The 26,181-nt window shown below is 44.5% G+C and overlaps 3 protein-coding genes across 7 annotated transcripts; 2 read left to right on the top strand and 1 right to left on the bottom strand.

The window, feature by feature from the left end:
* The first annotated feature begins 784 nt into the window (after positions 1 to 784).
* On the top strand, positions 785 to 16,634 carry prickle1b (prickle homolog 1b). Of its 2 annotated transcripts, none has more exons than XM_085902587.1 (8): positions 785 to 965; positions 10,393 to 10,590; positions 10,889 to 11,002; positions 11,579 to 11,716; positions 13,377 to 13,580; positions 13,652 to 13,838; positions 13,934 to 14,908; positions 14,982 to 16,633. In XM_085902587.1, the coding sequence occupies exons 2-8, from the start codon at positions 10,405 to 10,407 to the stop codon at positions 15,899 to 15,901; spliced, it is 2,724 nt and encodes a 907-aa protein (XP_085758713.1). In that variant the 5' UTR covers positions 785 to 965; positions 10,393 to 10,404; the 3' UTR covers positions 15,902 to 16,633. The 2 variants fall into 2 exon arrangements, with proteins under 2 accessions (XP_085758713.1, XP_085758714.1); XM_085902588.1 differs by lacking the exon at positions 785 to 965 and adding an exon at positions 8,283 to 8,487 and having other exon boundaries at positions 14,982 to 16,634.
* On the bottom strand, positions 7,464 to 24,447 carry pphln1 (periphilin 1). 4 transcript variants are annotated; one of them, XM_085902597.1, is made up of 10 exons: positions 24,384 to 24,447; positions 23,892 to 23,944; positions 23,656 to 23,726; positions 23,363 to 23,557; positions 23,225 to 23,286; positions 23,003 to 23,110; positions 22,757 to 22,914; positions 21,445 to 21,500; positions 19,955 to 20,116; positions 7,464 to 15,063 (listed from the first exon to the last, which is right to left on the bottom strand). In XM_085902597.1, coding segments are annotated over exons 2-10 (846 nt in total). In that variant the 5' UTR covers positions 23,893 to 23,944; positions 24,384 to 24,447; the 3' UTR covers positions 7,464 to 15,030. The 4 variants fall into 4 exon arrangements, with proteins under 4 accessions (XP_085758723.1, XP_085758720.1, XP_085758722.1 ...); XM_085902594.1 differs by lacking the exon at positions 7,464 to 15,063 and adding an exon at positions 16,677 to 17,253; XM_085902596.1 differs by lacking the exons at positions 7,464 to 15,063; positions 23,892 to 23,944 and adding an exon at positions 16,677 to 17,253 and having other exon boundaries at positions 24,384 to 24,442.
* Positions 24,182 to 25,915, top strand: zcrb1 (zinc finger CCHC-type and RNA binding motif 1). The gene is made up of 8 exons (XM_085902598.1): positions 24,182 to 24,591; positions 24,690 to 24,790; positions 24,888 to 24,916; positions 25,004 to 25,115; positions 25,181 to 25,288; positions 25,378 to 25,487; positions 25,554 to 25,635; positions 25,706 to 25,915. The coding sequence occupies exons 2-8, from the start codon at positions 24,707 to 24,709 to the stop codon at positions 25,853 to 25,855; spliced, it is 675 nt and encodes a 224-aa protein (XP_085758724.1). The 5' UTR covers positions 24,182 to 24,591; positions 24,690 to 24,706; the 3' UTR covers positions 25,856 to 25,915.
* Positions 25,916 to 26,181: the final 266 nt, after the last annotated feature.

Genomic DNA, 26,181 nt, shown 5'->3' with positions numbered 1-26,181 from the left:
AAAGATAAGCTTTCATTGCTGCTGACATCCGAGCTGCCATCACAAAGTGCGCTGGCTCACATCAATGCGGCTTGTTTTCAAAGCGCTGCTAAGTAAATAATAAAACGCGCAGGCAAGTGCGATGCGCCGCGCTCGCCTCGAACCGGGCCGTGTTTTCGCTCGCAGGATTTACTGACCCGGGGGATGGGGTGACCCGGGGAGGGCCCCCCCATTCGGTTCTCCCCATGCCGCACTGATCCTCACTTCCTCTTCGGCTGCATCCGTAGGCCTACGGGGCTTAACTTTTATATCCCTTTCCCTCTGTCTGCTGTAAATAGGCTTAATGTTACAGTTTTCTGTGTGGACGCACAAAAGAGGCGCTGGGGCGCGTTCTATTCTGCGACGGGCCCGGTTGAGAAACGACCAGACAAAAGATGATCGAATTTCCCTTTTTTTGAAAAAGGCTCGGCACATCGTTGAATGGTGCGGATACAGAACAGCAGCAAACAAATGAAGCCGACGCGCTCGACAATAACGTCATAAATCATCTGAAAAAGTGACAACTTTACAGCAATGTCAGCAATTTCAAGATCACCTCGTCGTATTTTATTCTACTTTCAACGCCTGGCGGTGATCTCATCGCGAAAACGACTATTATGATTCCAAATATCACGAGACCTGTTGGTTATTGGAGCGGAATACAAAATACAGCACGTTGTCCGTTCCAAGCGAGGAGAGGCTGCACGTACTGGAAGCAGGGGGGGGAGGAGGAGGAGGGTATATTTTTAAGCCAATAGACATCCAGAACTGCTAATATCATTCCTCGACTCTCTAAGCCGGTGCCAGAGCTGCGCAAACTGCTCACTCTCTCTTTGACTCAACTCGGAGATGAAACCTTGCAGTAAGTTTTAGTGACCGGTGCACGGATGCCACCACTGTGATTTCATTTCGAGGGAATATTCTACCCATCCATTCAAGCCTACTGGGTGAGTTTTCGGCACATAATTATTCGATCTTGACAATGTATTTTTTCTTTAAATAACCACATCCCAGAAAGTGATCTTAAACTGTGGCTGAGAGTGAAATCGCAGAGTGTGTGGGATTTTCAGCTTACAATGTGTTAAGACGCACTGAGCAGGGCTGGGGGGGGGGGGGGTGCGAATTGTGCTTTCCAGATGTGTGGACTCAGCTGTTGCCTGTCACTCAAGTGGTCCCGCTGGCTTTTTCCTCTTGTCTGCCTCTTTACGACCTCACTCGACGTACCTCTCCTACCGGCCATAAACGTGTCATGTGGACAAACTGCTAAACAAAGTGAAGTGACAAACGCTCGGCGGTGTTGTGATTAGGAATCGTGTCATCATGGCCCATTTAAAAGAAAGTATTTTCATCAATGGAGTGCAAGGGGGTAAATGAAAATGAACACACTTGGGATTTGCTGAGAGGTGTCACTGCAGCCAAAAGTGGGCTGAAGCCACCAGCGACCTCTAGTGGGAATGCTTATTTGGAGTTGCAAACTCCACTTGATGCATCCGCCGTCCATTTGGGACAGAGCAGATCTTGTGCAAGGTAGGACAGCGGGGGTCTGCTTACGCCAGCTGATACCCCACGCGGAGTTTTCATTGCTGATTCAGGATCAGTCAAGAGTGAGGATCAGGTGACGAGTGAGGTGTGTTCCCCGCCCCTCTCCCTTCGTGGGGGGCCGTTCTTGGATGGAAGGGGGGGGGGGGGGGGGGCTAAGCAATGCTAAGCCTTTGTTAATGAGTATCTGTGTGTGAGTGTGAGAAGGGTGTTTGGATCTAGTTGCAGTTAAGCTGCGGTTAATTGGTCAGCCATTTTTGATGCATGCAGGGGGCCAGTCGAGCACAGGAGTTACTTTTGAAAATCCACCAAGGCAGTAGGTGGCGCTACCCCCCTCAAATGTAATAGCTAATCAGAAGCCTGAACAATAATTTGGGGCTATTCCTACACTGTGTATTTTCAAATTGGACAGAAACGCATCATATGGACGAGACTCTGGTCACATGCGTGTTTTTATCCACGATAAGTGACTCCATCCTTTACTGTTCTTTGTTTTGTCATATGCAAGCCAGATTCTCTGTCTCAGGCTGTTGTACAAGTGCCAGAAAGGAAATCCAGACTTAGAGATTGTTTTGGTATTGTTGGACACTGTTCTGGGAAAAAAAAAAGTAAACTCAACAACTGATCTCTATGTGCAATGGCGAAGCGTAAATGAGAATCCGCAAAAGCATATTTTACAAGAATGGTGGCTTAAATGCTTGAGTCTTTGTTGTTTTACAGCATGACAGAATATCAGTAACAACTTTTCGGGTGTCTTGCAGCTGGCTGACTTCTGATTTAGGGAATGAAGCAGTCAGATGTTTCCATGCACGCAGCACGGACTGGAATTAGATCAAACAAATTGAGTTGATAAGAAACATAAACACGAATGTGAGCGCTCTGTGTCCGTACATGTGTGTGAGACCTCCACATCCACACTCAACACTGTCCCGACTATGCGCACGTCTGTCAGTCTCGAACCTCACACCGACATGTGCACACACTGCCGTATTTGTGCAGCCGCAAACTGGAATTAATCGAGCAGCGGGGTGTGTAAATCATTGCAAACATCAGAAAACACACACACACGCTTGCCAAGCAGCGATCCCTCTGGTTGTGTGTGTGTGCGGAGGAGCCAGTATGCAAAGAACCAGACCAGTTAATAATGAGAAACAGAAGCAATCGGTACAAAAGTAGTCTCTGGGCTTTAAATGGGGAACAGCTTCGTTTTAAATTGGTCAAATTTTGATCCCGAAAGTGGGAAAGATCCGACTAGAACGATGTGAAACAAATTGATAGTTTGTCGGGATGTCTCAACTCTTCTCAGCTCATCAGTGAGGGACTAATATCGGTCGAATCTTTGCAGAGGATAAAGAATCGATGACTGAGCTAGCATAGCTTTGGCTCGGACGACAATGTATATTCTTGTCTCGTTGCTAACATACATTCCCGGGGAATATATACTCTAATCCCCCAAAAATATTTGTTTTTTTAAATATGACTGGTTGAGTTACAACACCGCAACATAAATACCATTTAGCGTTTAAGCTACTGGGCTGAAACGCGAAGCAATGTGAAAGTCAATGGTTGGTGTTAGCATACCGGCGGGGGTTGTCATCACTCCCTCTCTGACCATTTATATGGATCTTTTTGCTCTGGTGGTTACACACGGAACCCTGCGGGCCGCATTGGCTGCACAAGGCTGGTATTATGGTCAGTTTGTGGGGAATGCAAGTGAGCCAGACGTTGAATAAATGCCCTACACGAATTGCGGGACCGCAAAGCGAAGACTCCCGGCTGCGAGTGAGAGTCGCTTCGGCACCAACTTAATTACCTGTACACACAGCTCTATTTGATGATGATTAAAGCCCTGTAACACACACACACACACACACACACACACACATGCTAAAAAACCTTCCCAGACATCCCAGTCTCCAACTATGCAGACATAAAAAGGTGATGATTATTAGATGATAATAATTAAAAGGCTTGTTAGTCTAATAGTATAGATAGTATCTCATTTAAGACGTTGGTGCGGCAAGCACGTAATTATTCCCAGTTCTGTGACCACCCAGCGACACTGCAAAGTAAGACGAATGATGTCAAAATACAGTAGACGTCAATTACAGTGAATTGAAGAACTGCATGCTCAGATTCCAAGTCAAGATATGGCTCAAAACTCACAATTAGTGAATGATGTCACAAGTGCATCGCCATGGAAGCAATAATCTCGGCGTTGTCTGTGAAACACAATATTTACGGTTTGTTTGTTTGGTTGTGTGCTGTGCGTGGTTGATCCAAAAAATGATGAATGGTATACTCAGCTTTAAATCGGTCTCATGCATGCGTATCTGTTTACTACTGTGGTCTTGCGTGTATTTTCATTTTTTTTCTTCAAAATAATAATAATAATAATCAACATGAAATCTTTTTCCCGGGTGGTCAGCAGACGTTTTCGCTGCCTCATATCGTCCCAAAGGATTTCATCCAGAGGGGAAATGGTTTTGGCCAATCTGATGCTACTCAAGAGTCAGGAAGTTACTGGAATCTCGAGAGAGCAAAGGGTGTGGAGTCTGACTGTATTTATCAAACAGTCTCTCTATTGTTGTTACGTTGCATCGCTGAGGACGTAAACTGCGAGCAAATATCAAGCAAGGTTTTGAGCCGCAAAATTTAAAAGAACGATAAGACAACAAGCCCAAAACACATTCTTAGTATGTATCGTACTTACTTTAACGTGTTTCTTCAAGAGAAGAAGCATAATCAACCCTAGCGGTTAGCGGATGAAAGCTTGGGGCTTTCCAAGTGTTCCCAATGATACAAACAGTAATTTAACAGTTGTCTGGGTTACCGTGTGAGAAAAACCATTTGTTCCTTGCTAGTCTTTGTGAAAGCGACTTTTAAATTGCCCTTTGCATTAATGAGGTACTTAAAAGTTGTTTTTATACTGTTGACCTAAAACACAACAAAACAAAACAAAAAAAACACTAAGCTCTGAGCAAAGGCGTTCATTATCTCCAACCAGCCAACCGCGAAATTCAACATGTGAGGGCTTGTTTATGTGTTTACATACATACGTACGTCTCTTTTGATATAGATTTGGGAGATTCACAACTGTTTTGGAGAGTATGAAGGGGTGGAAAGCTCCCCTGGAATGCCCTTCGGGGCCTTTCTAGACATCTGGTTGTGGACAGACAGCTTGGAAGTCCAAATATGTCCAGTGGATCCCCTTGGGGAACCGTCGTGCACATCATTACGGTCATCCAATGACTTGGGTTGCCTGAAAGCCTATCATTTGGTTCCGAAGGCTACAAATATGCGGTAGAGCCTTTCAAATCACTTCCTCTCGCTATTGCCTCTTCCATCTGTTGCAGATTAGTCTTCAGTGTGTTTAGAGAGCCGAGACCTCGGCAGTGCGAGACGGATAGTAAACCCAGAGGAGGGCTTTATTCAGAACAATCACTTCGGTCCAAATTAACGGAGAGGCCATCTAAGGATATGGCCGACTGGGATACGACAACTCGGGTAGGGAATGAGAGGCGGAGCCTAGGAACGGCTTCGAGGTCTACACTGGCCAAATTACCAAAATAAGACTCGGCTGTACGTCTAAAGTTATGGTTTCACTCGTACTGCGGCCAAGAGTTATTGCCAATCGTGTAATGACCACAAACTCAAGCACATGCTTGCAAATGTGTATCTGTGACGCTTGAGTGGTGTACCATCCCCTCGGAGACTTGTCGTTAAGCCGTTGCGCAAACACCCTCAATCCCTGGCCTACATCGAATGTATCTATTATACAGCATTCATTGTATGTGCGAAGGGGGGGAGGGGAAGGGGAGGGTCCTCACAAATGTAATGCAAGTCAAATGATTTGTTAACCATACCTTACATAGCCATGTCTGAGGCGCTTAGCCTTGACTGACAGCCATTTATTTTGGCTCACGTCTGAGACACAAGTGTAAATCATTCTGTAATACAATTCTCCATGTGAGTCAACAACATTCTTCAAGCCACGTCTTGTGTGAATTTTCCTTGCCGGTTCACTTGCCGTACTTCTTTTTTTTTTCTTTCGGTCATTATTTTTTTAAGAGATTAGTTATACAAAATAATAATTTGAGGGCTATTTTCCCCGAGAGTATTTCAAACTAAAAGCGGATACAGGAGTCTGGGAAAAAAAAAAAGCCTTTATCGGATCCAAACACGTATGGTTCCTGTTTTTACAAGCACACAAAGTCAGCCCATGGGGCCCTTTCCTACGTTGCATGCAGTACCGTACTGTATGCGACCACACACAAGAAGTGAATACTCCCGGTGGACCAAATTATCCCCCTAAGAAAATTGCACCAAGACTAATCCGCATGCTGATTTGCATTGTGTGGGGTCCGGAAATAAATAAAACAGTCGGAAACGTTTCTGGCCTTACTAGACTACAACGGTGACCTCTGGATTTTATTAACATTGCCTCACTTAACTAAATCGAATCAGTGCAGGATAAGACACACATTGTATTGTTTCCCGATTGGTATTACAGTTTTCTCATGTTACGTTTCTCGACGAAGTGGGAAGCTGATCAATTGAAATTGTTTCAGAGATTTTTGGGGAGAATTGACTTGAGAAAAATAACGCAGATGTGCCAAAGCCTCTGCATAAGAAACGGATTTTACACGCAGCTAATTGGTTCAAGTCAAACACTGGATGGCAACTCTCCACAACCTCTCCTTAAGGTCGCTTACCATTTACTTGACAATTTCCTGCATTTTACGGCACGTTTACGGCTGTCCCCCATTGTCCCAAAGGCGTATAAGTAACACCCCGCGGCTTAGCAAATCTCAGCACTGCTTTTTATGACCAGGAGCCTAAATCAGCCATAGTTAAGGAGTGTCAAGGAATATTAACACTGAACTGGCAAGACGTTTGCTAAGCTGTTAGCGAGGATTAGCTTTGAGCTAACCTGGCAAAACCAAAAGAATGCAAATTGTCTGAGTATCCAAAGTCTTGGATATTGTGTTTTACACTATGTTAGCATTGAGGGTGACCTCTCTCATTGCCTTTTATGACGCTGCAACAAGTTGAGACTCCTCACCACTGCCCTTGTGATTTCTGTTCAGAGCGAGCGAAGGGCCACGGCCTGTGATATTTACATTCTAAGGGCTCGTTTAAGCGCTTTCGTCCCTCCTGGGGACGAAACACAGTGGCGGCTGTTGATTGCAGGTGAGAATGATGATTACTGATGAAAATGGAGCACTTAGCTTTACAAAACAGAGCAATTTGACTTCACAAAGCCTCCCTGCAGGCTCAGAACAGGCCAAACTACTATTTGAGCGATGGCCAAGGTTAATAACTCAAACTAAAATAGCACACAAAAATTCAAAAATAAAAACAAGAGTGCCTTTAACACTGCTGTTGACGCAATGCGTAATAGTCAAGTCACAGAAATATCGTTTACCTCGGTTGTCAGGGGGGGAAGTCCAGACTTGAATGTCATCTACATACAGAATCCAAAGCAAACAATCACAAGGCTTGTGAGTTTTTACTGACAAATGCTCCGGGGTCAGAGGTAACCGCATAACGCCTCCATTAGTTAACTTTGCGCTCAGGAGTGTCAGACATGTGAATTGAACCAGCGTCGAATCCATTGGAGTCTTAAGACTCAGCAAAACACAACTACGCGATATGGCCGAACCTCCACGGCTCCAATGACAACATCACGGAAATCTGCGGCATACAAAACGTACATTCAAGATTCAAATATATTTGGCCAATTCTTTAAGAGGAAGCAGAGGAGACCGCAGGGTCAATGTTCCCATTGTGTCCCCAAAGGAACCACAAGTCTAGGCCCAGTGTGAAAGACCGATTTGTGCCTATTGTTTGGGATGAAGCCACTCATGCTCTATTCACCCCCCCCCCCCCCCCCCCCCCTCGTCAACCCAAACTCATTGTCACCCTTCTATTATCGTAGCTCTTCACAGGGCACACATGGAAATACTTGGACATCTCACATGTCAACATTATGGGAGAAATAAGATGCGACTTGGGAGAACTAATAACTGGAAAATCCATACACATTTGCTATGATGAGAACATTTCCCAAAAATATCTACTAAAGGTCTTACAGTGAGAGGTCCATTATGAGTGAATTATATTTAAGTTACTCAAGTTTCAGGATCGGTTTCCAGAGGCACTGCCAGGAAAGAAGGCGGCATTGGCAAAGAGCGCTCGCTCGCCTTAAGCGAGTTAGCAAAGCGAGCCATTCCTCATCGGTGGCAGCTAATTTGGCATGTGACAAACAGCACCGCCATCCCTTCTGTTAAGTCACTTAGCTCGGTTGTCAGGGGGAAGAGGGGGCGTCTTTGTCTCGCCGGACAATTGAGTAAACTCATTTTTCATGCCGGAGCGTTTTCAACGATTCCTGCTTTTCAGGCCGTTACAAAGACAGATGGTTGCGACCTTGTGCAAATAAGTCACCTCGGAGCTGCTGCGGCCTGACAAGTCGTCACAAATATCGGGAGAGGTTTTCCTGCATTTGCTCATGTCACTTTTTTTTGGGTGGGGGGGTGGAGGAAAGGGTGTGTGTCTGAGTGTGTGTGATTGAAGTGCAGTGGCAGGCTATTTGCTGGTGAGGGGTGGAATGAGGGAGGGGCCTGGGGAGTCAGACCTGCCTACGCACATGCACTCACGACACACTCGGGGATCTTGAGGCACTCCAGATAGAGACATCATCTCTCTCGGACCTCCTTCTCAAGGATTTGGGGATTCCTAAATGAGGCGCTCCCTTCTAACTTTCAGAGACATTTTGAAGGAGGGGTGAGTGGGTGGGCGCTTCCTGACCGAGTTGGATCTGGAACTGATTACAGCAAAGACGCATCGGCCTTGGTGCTGAAGATATGTAGAGCCGGCGTTGTGTGGCTGAGAGGAAGCGAGGTTGAAAGAAAGATGCTTTTCCTGGAGGTAAGGAGCAAACACTTTTGGCCTGGCTCCAGTTGTGTGAAGTGCCTCGTGCAGCCCGTGATACCCATTTGTCCCTAAAATAACACCGCCGTGAAGAAGTGATGATCTCGGCCTTTGAACTCCGCTAATGTTTTTCCTCGAGACGTTGTGGAACATTTGCTTTTTAGCATCCACATTTTTGGTTTTTACATCTTTGGTCATATGCCTTGTGCAAATGCCGTTCTAGAAAATCAGAATAATAAATTCCGGACACTTTGATTAATCAAGGATTTATGTTTAAAATAACTTTTTGACACAGTCAGACTAACGTCAGCGGTGAAGGAGTCACTCTAAAAGTGTCAGTCAAGCGGGGGAGGAGCACGCAGTTAACCGTTAGCCGACTACATCTGGTCCATGTTTACACAGACCCCGATATTGTGACTCCTAAAATGTTTTTTTTTTTTTTTTAAGTGTGCTCAAACCCTACCAACCTTATTGCAAAGAGGCAATATGTGTTGACCGGGTAGGTTGGAGTAATCTGCAAGGTCTGAAGGTAGCCCAAAGATGGAGGCGGTTATAAAGTGTTGTGGTCATTGCTTAATTGTTTTTGGGGGTTTTTTTGGGGGGGGGGGGTGTCCAAATAAACCAACTATTTTCTAGAGAGGTAATTAAAGTTTTAGTTTTTTTTTCAGTCACCAAGTTTATCTACCCATAAATACTTCAAACATAGTCAATGATGGAGTGGCCCAAAATAAAGACTTCAATCATCTAATTGTGCTGCTGACTAGTGTTAACAAGGTTGCGTGAGATAGTCATGTGGAGTGGGTGGAAAAAGAATTCTCAGAGTGATAACATTATCTATCCGACCATAAAACCTGATAGATTAGGAACAGAAGAACAAAGTGACATTCAAATACTCCTTTTGTCTCTGAATGCCAGCTTTGGTTTGGTCTTTAACAGCATTTTTAACGTGCAAATTATGTGTTTTGGGCCCTAGGGCGGAACTGTATGCTAATGGAGAGAATGCTAATACTTGTCCATCCTTGTTTGCTTGTAAGCCTTGAAGGCTGACGAACATTTGCAATGGATGGAAGAAGTGTCTGTCCTCTGTTCCCTGTTCTGTCTGAAGTGCATTGCAAATCCAAATTTTCCATTTGCGGGATCTTATCTACAGGCCGTAGATGCTCGGCCTGACAGTTAAACCAGCCCATGATTGTTTTGCCAGTAGAGGCCATTGAGATCCTAATGACCCAGATAGTGCCGCCCTCATGCATGTGAAAGATCATACCACTCAAAACCCGGCAGCGCCAACGTGAAGCATCTGTTTGGCCTCAAACAAGTTCTGTTCTGCTCGGCGTGTCAAAGAGACCAGGCAAATCGAGTCACATTTATGACTTAACCGCTACTATGAAGCCCAAGAACAATGCTGAACAGAGGAGACCATGAGGCCTCTTCAGGTCTGAATGTGCCAGGAACAGCAAATCCAACCTTTTCCCTCAGATTCACTTTCCCTGCTGCAGATATGTAAAAGCCAGTTTATGGTCTCATGCATATTTAAAACGCATCCAGGCCATGGAAGGCTTACATATGGTTTTACACAACCTGCAATGCAACAGATGTTTACTGCCTGGCAACATCTGTTGTCCGAGCACGCCGAGTGCAGATTTAAAGAACTGTACAAAGCCTGCTCGTGCAAGAAAAATGTCCCAAAATAACTTCCGTTTCAGACATTGAGGGAAAAGTACTGTTGCATGAGCCTTTTAGTCCTAATGGAAAAGCTTGCTTGGTTTTTTCCATGACACATCATCTGGAGAACCTCTTAAGTGTTATGTTTTCATTTTTCATCAAGCATGAAAGGACCCGCGACACCAGTGGGGTGAGGACCAAAAAACATGACAGTATTTTGGGGGCTTTTTCTATCCACAGCGACCACGCACAATGAACCCGGAGCTCAGTGAACGAGGGCAGCGTCCTTCGCATCGAGGCCCCGAGATGGAGCCTCTTCCTGGGGGGAAGAAGGGGATGGTGTCCATGAGCTTCCAGAGGAGCTCCACCTCGGACGACGACTCCGGCTGTGCCCTGGAGGAGTATGCATGGGTGCCACCAGGACTTAGGCCTGAGCAGGTAGTGCCTTAAGTCTTACGAGCAGATTGGTTTTTTTTAAGTAAGCATCTGACTAGAGTATATGTTGATGTTTAGAGAGAAAATGGTTAAGCAAACATTGCTCACAGTTGGTTGCCTGTGACGGGATTGAGATTGACATGTTGGCTCGATTAATCAGAAAAAGGGACACATACATACACAGTGGCAGCCATTCTTTATTGATTCCCTATTTGCTCTTTGTGCCCTCATTGATCCCAAACTATGACGCACTATACCAAATGATATATTAACGAAACTATGCGTTGGTCTTCACCTGCAGGTCCAGATGTATTTTTCCTGCCTGCCAGAGGATAAGGTGCCGTATGTCAACAGCTCCGGAGAGAAACACCGGATCAGGCAGCTCCTCTACCAGCTGCCGCCGCACGATAATGAGGTAATTATTCCTCGCTTTGTTTGTCAAACCGATTCAAATCCAAACCGAAATCTGATCATGGCCATAGAGAAAGTTGTGGATTCTGTTGGCAATAAAAACTGTCTGATTAAAAGCCTGGACTAACACAAACAGAACAATAGCCACGAGTTCACGTCTGTAGAACAGCTTTATGGTTCGTAAAGCGGCCCTCCTTTCACATCTGCGCTGATAAGAGTTTACATTAGGAGATACGGCGGGGAGCTTTATCAACCCACACGAGGGCTGACAGAGGTGGTCTCTGTCTAAACACCCAGCAGATACACAATAAGTCTAAGTCAACATAAACAGTGTTTGATGGGGAGCTTTTATAATGTTTGTTGCTGATTGAGGAGGAAGAATTCCTCGCGATACTGCAGTTAGGAAGGGAGAAAGTGAGCCCAGCGTATTGTCGGGGTCTTTTATCTGAGAATCGACACAATCTCTAAACATAGGGAAAAAGTCGCAGAATTGAAAATAAACCACTTTTGCAGATGGTGATATGCCGCTTGAGTTATTTTCTTTGTGCCTGCGCCACTGAAACTACTCTGTCTCCGCCAGGTTCGTTATTGCCAGTCTCTAACAGAGGAAGAGAACAGGGAGCTTCATATATTCAGCACCCAGCGGAAAAGAGAGGCACTCGGGAGGGGAACGCCCAAGATCTTGCCCCGAGCTCTGCAACACACTCGATGCGAAAACGTAGGTAGCGCGCTCGGATGCCCGAGAGCACGCGGACAAAGAGGTCATTTAGTGCTCATGAAGCTATCAGGCAGTTTCAACTTTGACGAAAACCAACTGGTGGCTCTTACGCTATTTATATCTCAAGCTGGTCCGGCTGACGTGATGCTTTGGAATTCACTAATAAAAGTGCTGCTCATTACTTGGAGGAAGCGGGGGAGAGCTCATGCTCCATCTGAGTGGTGAAATAAGCTCCCCGAGAGGAGATCTACTAATTTCTTGCTAACAATTTACATCTCCAAAGAACAATCTGTGCAACCGCAGGTTTAGAATTCAAAACTGAGATTCATCTTTTTCAAAATCAGTCAGTCACTCAAACTGAACGAAAATGTAACACGTAAAAAAAATTGGGGGGGAAAACCGCTAGTGCTTATTGTGAAATCCTGCGAAGAAACAAAACTATGACAACAGAAAACCACGGCCCGATCCAACTACAGACCATCATGGCAAGCCATTTGAGCATTTATTCCATATCCTTGATATCGGACATCAGTGTTCTTCACTAGTACGGTCTTTGTCCGCACTAGTTGGACATTGAGCCAGACGAGATATACACGTTGTCATACAAGTTGCACAGTAACTCAAACCAGTCACTCATTTTCAGCAACATTTGTTTCACACCACTACAAATGTGTTTAATCAAACTGATGGAAAACATCATTTCAACATTCACTGGAACGGAATAAATTGAAGCCTTCACGAATGAGGAAACCACATTCGCTGTTTAGCTATGCTAGCTATGTTTCTTTGGGTTGAGAGCTTGTCAGCGCCCAAACATAGATGCTAAACAACCCATTATATGTTGAGAACTAGCGACACATGTTGACACACACACTAATCCGTTGTGGAAATGCCACCGTGTCACGTATTCCTTGGGTCATAACTCACATTCTTATCTACGCAAAGCCATATGTCATACAACCATGGTTGTGTACACTTATACCTATGAATGTACACATGTTCATGGATAATTTACGAAGCTCCAGTTTCTGTCGTTGTCAGGGACATACACGAGTCATGGCCGTCTGTCCACTCTCGTAATAATAGCAAACAGCTGGGTATGCTATCCTATCACTTTCTATCGGCGTCCCCTCGCTCTTGTGGGTTAAATTAAGACTTGTGATTGTGCGTTCAGACACACTTTGACAATCTCTGTGGAGTCATACGAGCTTTGGCGTCTGGAGACCAAGGACAGTCGGCTTCACGGGTTCAACCGTGTTATTAAATGTATGACTTCCATAGTAAAGCGAGACAAATTGAAAGACAATGCTGATTTAAATCAGTGGATGTCAGCTACAAGAAGAGCTAATCCTGCATTTAAAAAGGAACAGACAGCTATTCTGAAAGACATGAAACACAATCTGTGGTTTTATTTTAAAAGATTAAAATGCTTTGCATCGATCTTACATTCATTTTAACAGTAGTTCTGGTTTCACGGATGTATTTTTGATAACATTGCTAGCTTTATGGCTTTATAGCCGTCTTAACAGGATGGACATGTCTATTAAAAACAGATGTATTACACTACAATTTAAAGATACTTATCAGTAGATTATCAACAGAGCCACTGCATTAACAAGATTCCTAATATATGACTGCACCATTTGTATATCTTTGGCAGTGTGGGGGTGGTATCAATGGAGGAGAAATGGCGATCTTTGCCTCGAGGGCTGGACCGAACCCCTGCTGGCACCCAGCATGCTTTGTGTGTGCTACATGTCAAGAGCTCCTTGTGGATTTGATCTATTTTTACCAAAATGGCAAGATCCTCTGCGGGAGACACCATGCAGAAGTTATGAAACCAAGATGCTCCTCTTGCGATGAGGTAAGTAGCAGCAACAGTGATGTTGAGGTTCATCGCTCTTCACCAACCATTTGTATGTATTTCTCTTGAAGATTATCTTCGCAGATGAGTGCACAGAGGCGGAGGGCCAGCATTGGCATATGAAGCACTTTGCCTGCTTTGAGTGCGGGACAATGTTAGGGGGGCAACGCTACATCATGAAAGACGGACGGCCATACTGCTGTGGATGTTTCGAGTCGCTATATGCAGAGTACTGTGAGGCTTGCGGTGAAAATATTGGTAAGTCCAAATGATTGGATTGAAGAACCTGGAGTACCCAAACCTAAGTTGCTCTCCTAACTCCCAAATGTGTCTTCCTTGCGACTGGCCTACAGGAGTGGACCATGCACAAATGACCTATGAAGGTGGACATTGGCATGCCACAGATGAGTGCTTCTGTTGTGCTCAGTGTAAGACGTCCTTGCTGGGCTGTCCCTTCTTGCCAAAACAAGGGCGCATCTACTGCTCAAAGGCCTGCAGCCAAGGCGAGGATATCCACACTTCAGATTCGTCTGACTCCGCCTTCCAGTCTGCTCGTTCACGAGAATCCCGGCGCAGTGTTCGCATGGGTAAGAGCAGCAGGCCAGCTGAACAGTGGAGAGAGTCTCAAGTCTTAAACCCCTCCACCATTGTCTCTGCGAGCGAGTACAAGTTAGTTGAGGGTGAGGTTGATGGGGATATTGACGTCATTGGGCAGAAGCTTTCCCATCTAGGCCTGGATGAGGAAAGGTTCTGGAGGGATCGTGAGGAGCAGGATGCTGGGGGAGAGGAGGACCCCGAGGAATGGGCCCAGCATGAGGACTATATGACTCAGCTCTTACTCAAGTTTGGTGACCAAGGAATGTTGCAACAGATTCAGCAGCCATCCTTAAAATCTCCAAGCCATGACAGAAACCATCTGATAAGTGTTTCTGACCCTTGGTTGAAGCCAGAATCCCTTGGAATCACTGCCTCTTCACCCACCCCTACCAGTCCCACTCAGAGCCAAAACTCTAATCAATCCAGAGCCAACAGCCTTAGCCCTGGGCTTATGAGCAAGAAGCATCTTCCTGAAATGTACTGGGCACAGTCTCAGGACGGGCTGGGAGACTCCGCCTATGGAAGTCACCCAGGGCCTGCCAGTGCCAGAAAAATCCACGAGTTAGAGTTGGACCAAGATCAGGACCAGTCTAGTGCAGGCAAACATACCCTATGGCAAGAGAAGAGGCAGTGGTACCAAGATACACTGGAATGTATTGCAGATGAGCTGAGGAAGGCGGGGCAGGGTGTGGGGGACTCCATGGATTCATTGGCATTGTCAAACATCACTGGTAAGGAGGATGAGGTTGACGTTTTGGTGTTTGGTTTTGATGTTCACTCAACACACATTTTCTGCTTTCTTAGGTGCTTCGGTAGATGGAGATGGTAGGGATAGGCCTGCGGTCTACTCCCTTCATACAATGCAGGAACCTTTGGTGGGAGATGGCTGTGAGAAAATGAGCAACATGGGGACTTATAATTCATCTCATCTTCACCACAGTAACAACTCTCTCAACATTAACTTGGAGAGGGGGGGACAAGAGACAACACAAGAGGGAGACTTGGCAACGAGGGGAGGACTTCTGTCTCTGTACCCGCATTCAGAAGCATCACCTCCTGGGTTTGTCCATGCACCAGCTCTGAGGAGGACTAAGTCACAGTCCAGGCCTCCTCAGATGGTCAAGTTCACAGATGACACTGTGGATAACGGATATAATGATGGATTTGAGGTCAATGTCCGAAGGCATCCCATGAGTGAGAGGCCACAGCGGAGGGCTTATGCCCACGATGAGGCGGGCCGGGAAAGAAGCCGTCCGTCAAGTCACCATGGACGTAACCGACAGAGTCCCCATCACAGTAGACACCACAGGAGCCGCAAAACCCATTCGGACATCGCCCTTAACATGGTGCCTTTCGATAAGGCGCAGAGACCATATCGACATCACCGACGTAACCCCCGCGAAAGGTCTCCAAGTCAACCACTGGCATACTCTCAAACCCGGTCTGACAACATGTTTCAGGGTCCCTCCCAAGGAGACCGCCGGGTTCAGCATTTTATGGGTCTCTGTAAAGATGAGGATGAGTGGTGTTCCACTTGCTCTTCGTCATCATCGGACTCTGAAGAGGAGGGATACTTCCTGGGCCAGCCCATTCCGCAGCCTCGACCTGCTGGGCGCTACTACGCTGAGGACTACCCAAGGGTCATTCCCCTCTCGTCCCAAAGTCATGGCTCAAAAACGGGTCGCAGAAAAGGCCATCGCTCCAAAAACTGTATTATCTCCTAAAACTCACATTGCCGTGATGATCTGCATCAGGACATAAAGTTTTGTTCTGTTTTCCCACAAATGTTTTGTGCAGATGTCTGAGAGCTAGATAAATGCTGAGTTGTCAGAAGGGTACTGTCTAGGGAATTTGGAAGGAATGGGTTGTTGTTGACAAAAGAAACTGTAAATTAGTCAGAAGTGTGTACATTCGTTTGATGTTAGTTTTTATGTAATGCATGGGCTGGTACAGTTTGAGTGAAAAGATCTAAGCTTTGCAGCTACACAGTGTACAGTCAATAGGTAAATTCTACATACAAGTGGATGATAAAAGTAGAAACTGAACAGATTATTTAATGCAAAATGTAATGTAAATATTAAGATTTTAATACTGTTATCTTTATATTGGTGGTTTAAATGAATGCTTTTGAAGTGTAATAAAAGTGAAAAATGCCAGCTGTAAACGCAATCTTTCTATTTGACCAGGAACCAAGAAGGTGCCGTTTCATAAACTGTGTTCTCCAGTTAAGTGCCATAAAACAATGTCTAATGTAACATTTACCCAAATATGTAACATCTATATTGAGCCCAAATATTTACTACATCTGTTGTGTCATAACCAGTTATATACCTAAGATTGTAAAGATGCTTGTAATAAAATATTTTTGCAAAGCTGCAGAAAAAGTGGATTTTCTTGGGCATAGTTTCCTCTTGCTTTGGCGACTTACCTTCTTCAACTGCACACTTTAAATATGTTTAACATCTTAGAATCCTTGTATATTTCAAGTATAATAAAACATTTAAATGCAAAAAAACAGGAACTTTTATTTGGAAAACCTTTTGCATTATACTCACTCAAAACGTTCGACACACAACTTTGACATGGTGGCACAGCACCAGTAGAATTCAACTTTTAACAGAGAACACTAAAAAGGTACAAATCATTTTGTTTCAAAATCTAACACTGATTAACCTCCACCCGTGTGCTGGAAAGAAGTGTGAATCCAGAAATCCAACATGTGTCCAGTTCCAGTGAGTCACAATCCAAGTGATCCGCCGTGGTCAGACGGTAATCCCACGACGGTTCCATCAGATCACTGTCAAAAAAAACCTTAGCTGTGGTTGCTTCCTGTCTTTGAAAGTTTTTGGCTGCTGGAGGCTGCCGAAGGGGCGGTCAAGTCACAAGTAGGGAGTTCTGGATGCTGTACTGTCTCATCCAGTTGGCTGATGAACTGTTTGAGGTCCTCGAGACAACGTTCACGGATCTCCCCTAGGTTCTCCCTGAGGGGGACTTGTAGCTGCTTCTCCAGATTGGGATCTTTAGCGACCAGCATCTTCACCACCGTACCAAAGGTTTCACAGTCCTGGCGGTACACCTGAGAGTGGACAAGGCGGGAAAAAAAAAAAGTTGATGATGAATTATGATGAAGTCTTGACTTGAGAAAACTAGCATTCCCCTGCTCCGTTCTTCACCTAGGCGTGCACACAATTTAGTTGTCCTGGGCTGAGCATGCTGGTGTCAATTACGGGAGGGGGAAAGATTAACACATCTTCTTAAGTCCCATAAATGCATCTTAAATTGCAGGTGGCAGGGGAGGAAAGGGGGGGGATGAAGCAATAAAGACACTTGAAGCTCAGAGGTGCGATAGGGGCAATGACATCCATTCATTTCATAGCTGCTTCTTTACTCTTCTACTGAGGAAGCGTTTTCTCAAAAACTGCTGCTTTGAGTCGTTAACAATCTTGCTGGGACATCCAAACTACATCCGAAGGGTGCCGCCTCAATCAAGTCAAAGGCTGCTGATTGGTCCAGAAGACAAAAACAGTCCCAGGAAATTGTGCTGATGTCAAACGAACACTCTCTTCCTTTGATCACTTTGAACTAACCGAGAGTCGATCCCCTTTGTGACGTGAATGATGGCATCAGCGTATCTCAGGAAATACCCAATCAGGTACAAGAACCAAAACACTTGAACAGAGGGAAAAAAAAAAAAAAAGATCTCTGAAACAATGTGTTAAGAATATACTTCCTGTATTATAAATGACTTCCCCTGTTATCCAAACAGGAAGGAAAAGAATTGTGCTTAACTCTGGGTGGGGCAGGCAAGCCGTGTCTGGGTATCCAACTTCCCCAAAATCCGTTTCTAAAAATGTGCTAAAACGTTTCTCAACTGATCGCCACAGGCCGTTAAAAAGTGGACCAGAGATACACGTGAGCCATTGGCGTGTGCCTGCTTGCCCAGGCAGCAAGCGGAAAGAAAACCAAACAAGTGGGGGCCCTTCAGTCAAGCGCTGCCACCTTTGAAGCCAACACAAAAGGGGATCTGAAAAGCCTGTCCTGCTGCCCAGTCGTCAAATATATTTAGATTCTTCCATAAATGAAATGAAATACCATTTGTGTCACGGCCAGGAATGCGAGGAGTACAACGTGATCCGGTTTATTGCCTTTCACGCCTTGTCGCTCAATACGACCGGCGAGTTTGTACCTCTGCCAAAGTCAACTCTGACAACGAGAAACACCTCGGGTAGAATTTCAGAGGAGCAATTTTAGTGAGTGACGCAAAGACATGGGGCGGGAGGGGAGTGATGTGGGCTTGATGATGGAAAAGTCCGTTTATGATCTGGACGGCAAGTTTGGGTTTTTGCGCTTTTAAAAGAACAACCGGACTCGCCCTTGTGTACGGTCAAGATGGCTAGACCAGATTGGATGCTGAAAGCCAAACAATCAGGGCACACGTAACGTGAGGGCCTGCTACGATAGAACCGCGATTCAGAAAAAAAATGACTACTACAGCTATATAATCTTTGAATTATGGGACAGGAATGCTTGCCAACTTTGTGGCTGCGTGATTTGTCTACTTTACGAACCGCTTTGGCCCGCGGCCATCAGTCACGAGAAACTAAGTCCCCCGGGATAAAATGACAGAAAGTTGGGAACTATGAAATTTTTCAACGACGGCTCTATTCAAGGATGGAATTACCAAAGCTGGGTGGTTGGTATTTTACCTTTTTAAGGGGGGGGGGGGGGGGTACCCATCTGGGAAGGGGTACAATCTTTGAATGGGGACTACACATACACTGATAATCACTTTTTGGGAAATTTAAGAGCGTCAAATTACTGGTTAGAGGGGGTACACAGTACGCAGATGGGCTAGAAAGAAGATTGACTATAAAACAGGCCCGAATCTGCAGCGTCAGCAACACGGGTTACAAGCGCCTGTAGGCTCTTGCCATGCGAGCGCGCCTTGCACGCTTCAAGGCAGAGCTGCTTCGGGTTTAATGGGCCCAGTAAAGCAGCGGTAGCGTTCATTCTTTTGGGGGAAAGGCCCTCATTAGATGAGCCAGCAGAGCTGCAACCTCCACCCCGCGGGGTGGTTGTAACGCTGTTGACCTCTATTGATTCAAAGTACAAAGCTGTATCCTGGTCAGCTTTTATACGTGGTCTAAGTGTTTCCAGAAAGTTCTATCAGTCCGGAGTATCATGTTATTGTTTGGTGTAATGAGCATTTGTTGTCAATATTCCAAACAGGGGTCTTAATAGACATTTACAAACTTAATAGAAAAACATGTTGCCTTACCTTTCCACTTAACAACAGGGAATAGTACAAGGAATTTTGACCCCTTGATATTTGTTAAATGTTTTAAATCAAGGCGAGTGTCAGTATTGGGAGGGTCACAACAATTTGGCTCATGGTAACCCGTTTATATTAGTGCTTCTAAACTTTTGATGCCAAATCTCAGGTAAAATGTTTTTTTAGCTTTATATTAGTGCTTTTAAACTTTTTATGCCAAATTTCAGCTAAAATGTCATTTTATCTCTTCAAGTTGCATTAAAATACAGTATTGTAAACAAATGGAGAATAGATCTTTGGATATTGTCATTAATTTCAAGTAATTGAGGTATAGGTCGATATATAATACGAAAACTAATAATCAAGAACATATGCCATAAAATTATGACATCATGACAATTATATTATTTCATTCCCTCACCCAATCAGAATCTATAATCAAATCAGAATTGCTCAATTCTTATTAATTCCCATCACCAAACACAAAGAACAAAAAAGGGGGCACCTTTTCAATCTCTTGGGCTTTAGTTGCAATTGCCAGCGATCGGCGCTCCATAAAGTTGTCTGTGGTTATCTTTTGACTCTCCTCTGTGACAACAGCTGCCAACAATGGCTCCTCTTTTTCTTTTTCCTTGTCTTTTTCAGTTTCATGTGCATTGTTTTCCTCCTAAAAGAGAGGCAGGGATGTCATTTGATCATGCGACATTGAATTTTTGGTTGCATGGACCGAACATTTCCTGTCAAGCCAACAACAAAAAAAGGCCAGTGAGCAGAGCAGAGCTATTCATCCATGACTAAAGTCTACTCACAAGAAAAGAATCAGGCCATGGGAAGAGCTATATTAATTCTCCACGTGACTGGAAAATATAGTGGCCGGATGCTACATCACATCAAGTCCAGCGTGCATGCTCGGGCGTTTGTCATTTCATAGCCTGTTTGTCCATAATGCGTGGTGGAGGGAAAAAAAAAAATCCTGTCTGATTCATTCAATTCAACTGACTGGGCACCACCCAACATGAAAGGCTGGTCCAAACAAGGATCTTTCAAAACCGGGGCGGACTTTGATGCGAATTTTCGGGAAATGATGTGGGTTTTCAATGGTTTGGGACTGCTTTGCTCCACGCAGCTTTTAGAAGTTCTCTAAATTACTGTGTGTTGGCAGGGGAGTGGACTCGATCCAACAACCGGTCCCAATTTCATATTTCAGCCGCAGTGGATCTCCGCTTTGTCTTCACAGACTGTTTTTTTTGGGGGGGTGTTTGTTCAGTCAGCGTTTGTTGACTCACCACAGCAGGCAGCGGCCATTAGTGCTCGCTTTACTGGAGGCACAGCGCAAACCTTTCATCTTGGCAGAGGTTATGGGTTTATGCCCCCCTACCCAAGAACACGGAGAAAATATGCCCTAGGCCCAAGATCAAACATCTCAAATAAGTGGAGGCAATGTTGGAAGTCGGTCAAACTTTCATCACAGCAATATTCTGTCATCTAAATTTCAACTTCGCTAGAAGAACACAAAGTTGGGATCCCTCCAGGAGCAAAAGAAAGCCGTTCAGTTGAAATACTGGACCAAGTTATGTTCCACCGGGGAGGCCCTCTTAGCTTTGTGGCGAAGATCCGATGATAAAATTATGACTCGGGCTAATGCGTTGAGCCCTTTCACTTCTGGGTGGCCGTCACATCTGACTCAATTTAACCTGCAGCTGCGACGGTGGAGATGGAGGATATCTGCAAAACTATTATTTACAAAGTTGTTTTAGTCAATAAACACTGCAGTAATGTTAGAAGAAAAAAAAAAGAAAGAAAGAAACGCGACAGACCGGTGCTGACATTTGAGCTCTCTGCAGTCCACGTGACTCAAGTCTGCTTACACGGCAGGTAAACAAAAGCACGGGGCCACTTTAAAAGCCATTAAAATACTTCAAGGGGACGAAATAGTTTTGACAGTGACAGAGTTTAAGTTGGTCCAGGTGTAGTTTTCTGTCCTCGTGAGCTCACCTTGGTTGAGGTGGCACTGCTCGGAGAGCCTTCTCTTGACAGACCCGGGATCTTTTCTGAAGAAAAACGAGAAGACAAGGCAAAGATTGAGAATAAAAATGAAAAGTGTCAATGACCACTAGGAAAATTACAAAGCAGTTTGCACTCCAAACACGACTTCAGCTGAATAAACACATCAAGCCTCACAAGATTTGATCAAATTGGACACTGCTTTCCCTATCGTGTGTAGGCTTTCACTTCAGGTATATCCATCAGACATCCAATCTGTGGCATGTTTACGAGGCCGGACAAAGGTGGCTGCCGGATGCATTAGAAATGCTCTCCGTCTCTCTCAGGTTACCCGGCAGGTTACGTTTAACGACCGTGACCTCGAGATACATCTGAAAGAAATTCTCTGTATGTCTCTCACCTCCCTTCGATTATTGTTTCGTTGAGATGACGCACAAAATGACTTTCTTTTATAAGCATCATGTGACAGTTGGCAGTGGTCGGCGGGGAGTCCGTTGGGAGGTCATGCTACTTACACCATGCAAACGAGATACTTTAGTATTTGCATTTTTTGTTTACAGTCTAGTGGCATTCAAATATGTACTAACCTGCATTGCACAAGGGCATGTTGTCAACTATGGAACGGTAAAAGACGCCACTTTGTTTTATTGTTTGATAAGATTTGGCAGCAGCTAAAGCAATTTAATTTTCATGACCAGATCGGAGGAAGAAGTTCAAGTGCAACGGTGTCTCCGTAAACAGCGAGGAAGGTCGCCGCGAGACACTTAAATCAAACATTTGTGACACAGCCCGTTCTTGACCTGGGTGACACAACATCACTGCAATGTTGTTGCATTTCCATTGCTTAAGTAACAGAGAGTTTTACAAAATATTACACCAAGTATGGCTGCCATGAGGCCAAAACGGCATCTATCATCAAGGTCGATGCTGGCTTTCGAGACGCTTGCAAAAACCCGTAGACCCGTGTTCACTGTGAGGAAAGAGCGCCCCCCTGAGGTTCTCATTCAGACCTGTGAGCCCCCCTGGACCATCCCGCCCAAAAGGTCACTGAGACAGATTATCACAAGTTGAAAAACAACCGCAAATATTTTATTTATTTTTCCCCTAGGGGATATTAGGTAAATAGAAAATGTGCGTGACTTACATGTATTTGTGATGTTGATGTTTTTCTGCTATGTTTTGACTACACCCACAAACCCCATCCCAATTATCTGGCTAATTATAGTAGTTTTGCCCAACCTGGCGAAAGAAAAAAAGCTGAGTGTGGCATCAAAGAAAATGCAGTGTCAGTGATTTGACATACCGGTACTCTTGCCTTGCTGCGAGGGAAATGGGAGGTTTTTGCTCCGCTCCGGAGAGTATCCCCTGCTGCTCACGCTCGAACCCGAGCGGCTGTGGGGGGAGCGGTCTCTCGGAGGCGGGAAGGGAGGCGCCTTTCTACGGTAGTCTTGTCTTTCATCCCTGAGACAGTGGAAGTCGGAAAGAACAATATTTGTAACAAAGAGAGGAGGCACAGACGTACAAAAAAAGTATTTAGCTTAATTCATACCCTCGGTCCAGGTTGAGGATGGCTTGCATGAGCGTGTCAGACCCGCTTTCTGGTAGCACTCGAGGCGCTGGATACATGCCTTGGTTCCGAGTTGGCGGTGCGCGGTTGCTGAGGACATAAATTAGATCTCCAAATATTAAAATATTATTCTCAGTAAATTAACATGCTAGCTCAAGTGTAGCTAGCATAGAGTCGATTGTAACTAATGTGTAGTTCATTTACTTGTATTCCATAGGCCGTCCCGTGTGTTGCTCCTCCCTGGGTCCTCTGAAATAATCCTCCTGCTGAAGTGACAGAAAATGCAATCATAAGACTCCATATTTGGATCCAATATGACATGTATGTTATCTCGGTTTTCACCCTTCTTGATGGGGGACCGCCTCTGCGTTCTGAGGGGGGGAAATGACTGGAATCGCCATGGTAGCCCCGCTGATCTTCCCCGTGGTAATTACGCGGGCCTCCTCCATTTGGGAAAAAGCGAGGACCTCCTTCATATTCATAACCATCAGGCCTGCCAAAGTGGCCTCGCCTATCTCCTCCTCGAGAGTAATGACCCTGGAAAGGATGGAGGATATTAAGAGGTGATGCCTTGAAAATACTTGAGAAATTGGCTGAGTGCTTATAGAAGACGTGATTGTCGAGCAAAAACTTACTCTCCCCGGCCTGTCAGACATAAAGCGCTCTTCGTACACCTCTCGTACACTCCTCTCCCTCCTGTATGTCACTACAGCCACGAAAATTAAAAACATAAAAAGATTATACCTGATTTGTCACTCAAGAAAAACATCCAACAATGCGTAGACATAGACGGGACTTATATAAAGCTATTACCAACTAAATCACAATAGTTTGGCATATGTTGTGTGATTTTTTTTTTTATACAACTCACTTTCTAATGAGGAGCTCTCTGGGTTAGTTATGGGCGAAGCCTTTCAATAAAACCTGCGGAAAGTTGAGAAAAAAAAAGTAACGTGTATTCTATATACGTGGATATCTCAACGGGTATTACCAAATCAAGTACGTATGAAAAATAACTAGTTACGGTTAAACGATTACAGGCCGATAATATTCGACCTAAACGTGGCTGTAGCAACTTAGTTGATTCTACCACAACACTGCGGTAGTAAGGTCCCATTTAATCCCCAAAATAACACGAAATATTTCATTGTTTCAAGCACGTTTCGGGAGACTCGTACTAGCACTGCTAATTAGCTAACGGTAGCCTGCGCATTCAGTGCCTCAATGCGCGCCTCGTTTTTTACACTTGTCTTATTTCTATCACAACAGAAAATAAAATACAGCATATTAAGGTAATTTCTTATATACTTGATAATATTTAAGTGATAAGAAACCAGCTTTGTTATCGGTAAATTACACTCACGTTAGCCTTTCCCGTATGCTACCATACGAATGGCGTGTATTTTGTTGGACGGTAGGTAGTGTGCTTACGTCATCAGTCAGCGACACAGAAGCCGTATTTGTTTACCAGGTTCTGCACGTACATAAATGCAGGAAATACTAGATTTTAGGACAATTTAGACGCTTTTCAATCTTTTATTTTCTTTTTGAAATAGCTGTTAACTGTGTTGGTAAGTGTTTTTGACTTTGAGGGCTGCAATTTGTGTTTTTATGGCGTACCTGGCCAACGACATGTATCTAACATTATAAATTGTGCATTTTCTTCAAGTTTCGTATGAATTCAACATGAGCGGCGGCTTAGCACCGAGCAAAAGCACTGTATATGTGTCCAACCTGCCATTTTCTCTTACCAACAATGACCTCCACAAGGTAATTCTGATTCAGCATCGTTCACCTCTATAGAAAGATGTTGAGTCAGATTCTTTTGCAAAAACATACAAATAACAAAAGCTTGTAACGATTTCAGCTGTTTACCAAGTATGGAAAAGTGGTCAAGTGAGTATGTCATTGGTCTTTATGGCACCTTTCACTTTATTTAACATAAAAAATGTGGTGATAATCTAATGGCTATCTATTTCTCAGGGTTACAATTGTGAAGGATAAAGACACTCACAAAAGCAAAGGAGTGGCATTCGTTCTTTTCCTGGACAGAGACTCGGCTCATAACTGTGCAAGAGCTGTGAACAACAAGCAAGTGGGTGAAATTTTGATTATTATTATGATTACCGTGCGCAAGTTATAAATGTGCTTGCTTTCCAGTTGTTTGGCAGGATTGTAAAAGCCAGTATTGCAATCGACAACGGCCGAGCGACAGAGTTTATCAGGAGGCGCAACTACACAGACAAGAGCAGGTGTTATGAATGTGGGGTCAGTACAATTGCAATGTTTTTTCAACCTCCGTCTGCTGTGTGTATTTGGGTCAATTTACAGCTATTTAATGTGTTACAATACACCAGGACACAGGACACATGAGCTACGCATGTCCCAAGAATATGCTGGGAGAGCGAGAGCCGCCAAAGAAGAAGGAAAAGAAAAAGAAGAAAAAAGCTCAGCAACTTGAACATGTGTAAGGAACAAGAAATGCTGAAAAATAGGATGCATCTTCTTTAAATGTCTTTTATCCCCCTCATAGTGAAGAAGAGGAACTGGAAAGTGATGAAGAAGAAGGAGAAGATCCAGCACTTGACAGTCTGAGTCAAGCCATAGCTTTTCAGGTATTTGGCAGATAAAATTTGTTGTATAGCTCAAGTAGTAAGATGACTTGTTTCTAATTTATCGTCACAGCAAGCGCGTATTGACGAAGAAGAGAAGCAAAGAAAAAGCACCGCTATGTCCCAGGATGACAGCCCTCATCCTTCTTCCTCCTCAGACTCCAGGAAAGTACGGATCAAAAAGAGCGCATACTTCAGCGATGAAGAAGAGCTTAGTGACTAATGTGAACCTTTTGCTCGCTTGTACATACATTGGTTGTAAATAAAACATTTTCGTTATGTGTTCTTGGAGTTGTTTGTAAATCGTTCCGCTTTAAAATATATTGTGGTATGTATTAATATGTGTCAAGCAAACTGATGTTGTGAAAATAAAATACTGTAACTCCTTTTGGACTATTTGGAAATATTGGGATAAAAAGGTGCGACAAAATCTACCTCTATTTGAAGAATTAAAAATGGATCCATAATAAAACGCGCTTGGCGAGTCCTCGATGTGGACATTGAGAGCAAATGACGGCGCTGTGGAGCCATCATGAGGAATGTCAGGCT

Source organism: Syngnathus leptorhynchus, chromosome 21 (assembly GCF_054491065.1).
Source record: "Syngnathus leptorhynchus isolate UIUO chromosome 21, UIUO_Slep, whole genome shotgun sequence".
Taxonomy (NCBI): Eukaryota; Metazoa; Chordata; class Actinopteri; order Syngnathiformes; family Syngnathidae; genus Syngnathus; species Syngnathus leptorhynchus.
The sequence above is the reverse complement of the archived record's forward strand: the minus strand, read 5'-3'. Positions and strand labels throughout refer to the sequence as shown.

Bases quoted from the DNA above. Each gene is read 5' to 3' on its own strand.
- prickle1b (XM_085902588.1), top strand. The intron at 11,003-11,578 runs GTAATTATTCCT...TGTCTCCGCCAG, and splicing joins TGCCGCCGCACGATAATGAG to GTTCGTTATTGCCAGTCTCT. The intron at 14,909-14,981 runs GTAAGGAGGATG...CTGCTTTCTTAG, and splicing joins GGCATTGTCAAACATCACTG to GTGCTTCGGTAGATGGAGAT.
- pphln1 (XM_085902594.1), bottom strand. The intron at 23,111-23,224 runs GTAAATGAACTA...TTATGTCCTCAG, and splicing joins GGACGGCCTATGGAATACAA to CAACCGCGCACCGCCAACTC. The intron at 21,501-22,756 runs GTATGTCAAATC...GTTTTTCTTCAG, and splicing joins GCAGCAAGGCAAGAGTACCG to AAAAGATCCCGGGTCTGTCA.
- zcrb1 (XM_085902598.1), top strand. From the start codon at position 24,707: ATGAGCGGCGGCTTAGCACCGAGCAAAAGCACTGTATATGTGTCCAAC. The intron at 24,791-24,887 runs GTAATTCTGATT...TAACGATTTCAG, and splicing joins CCAACAATGACCTCCACAAG to CTGTTTACCAAGTATGGAAA. The intron at 25,488-25,553 runs GTAAGGAACAAG...TCCCCCTCATAG, and splicing joins GCTCAGCAACTTGAACATGT to TGAAGAAGAGGAACTGGAAA.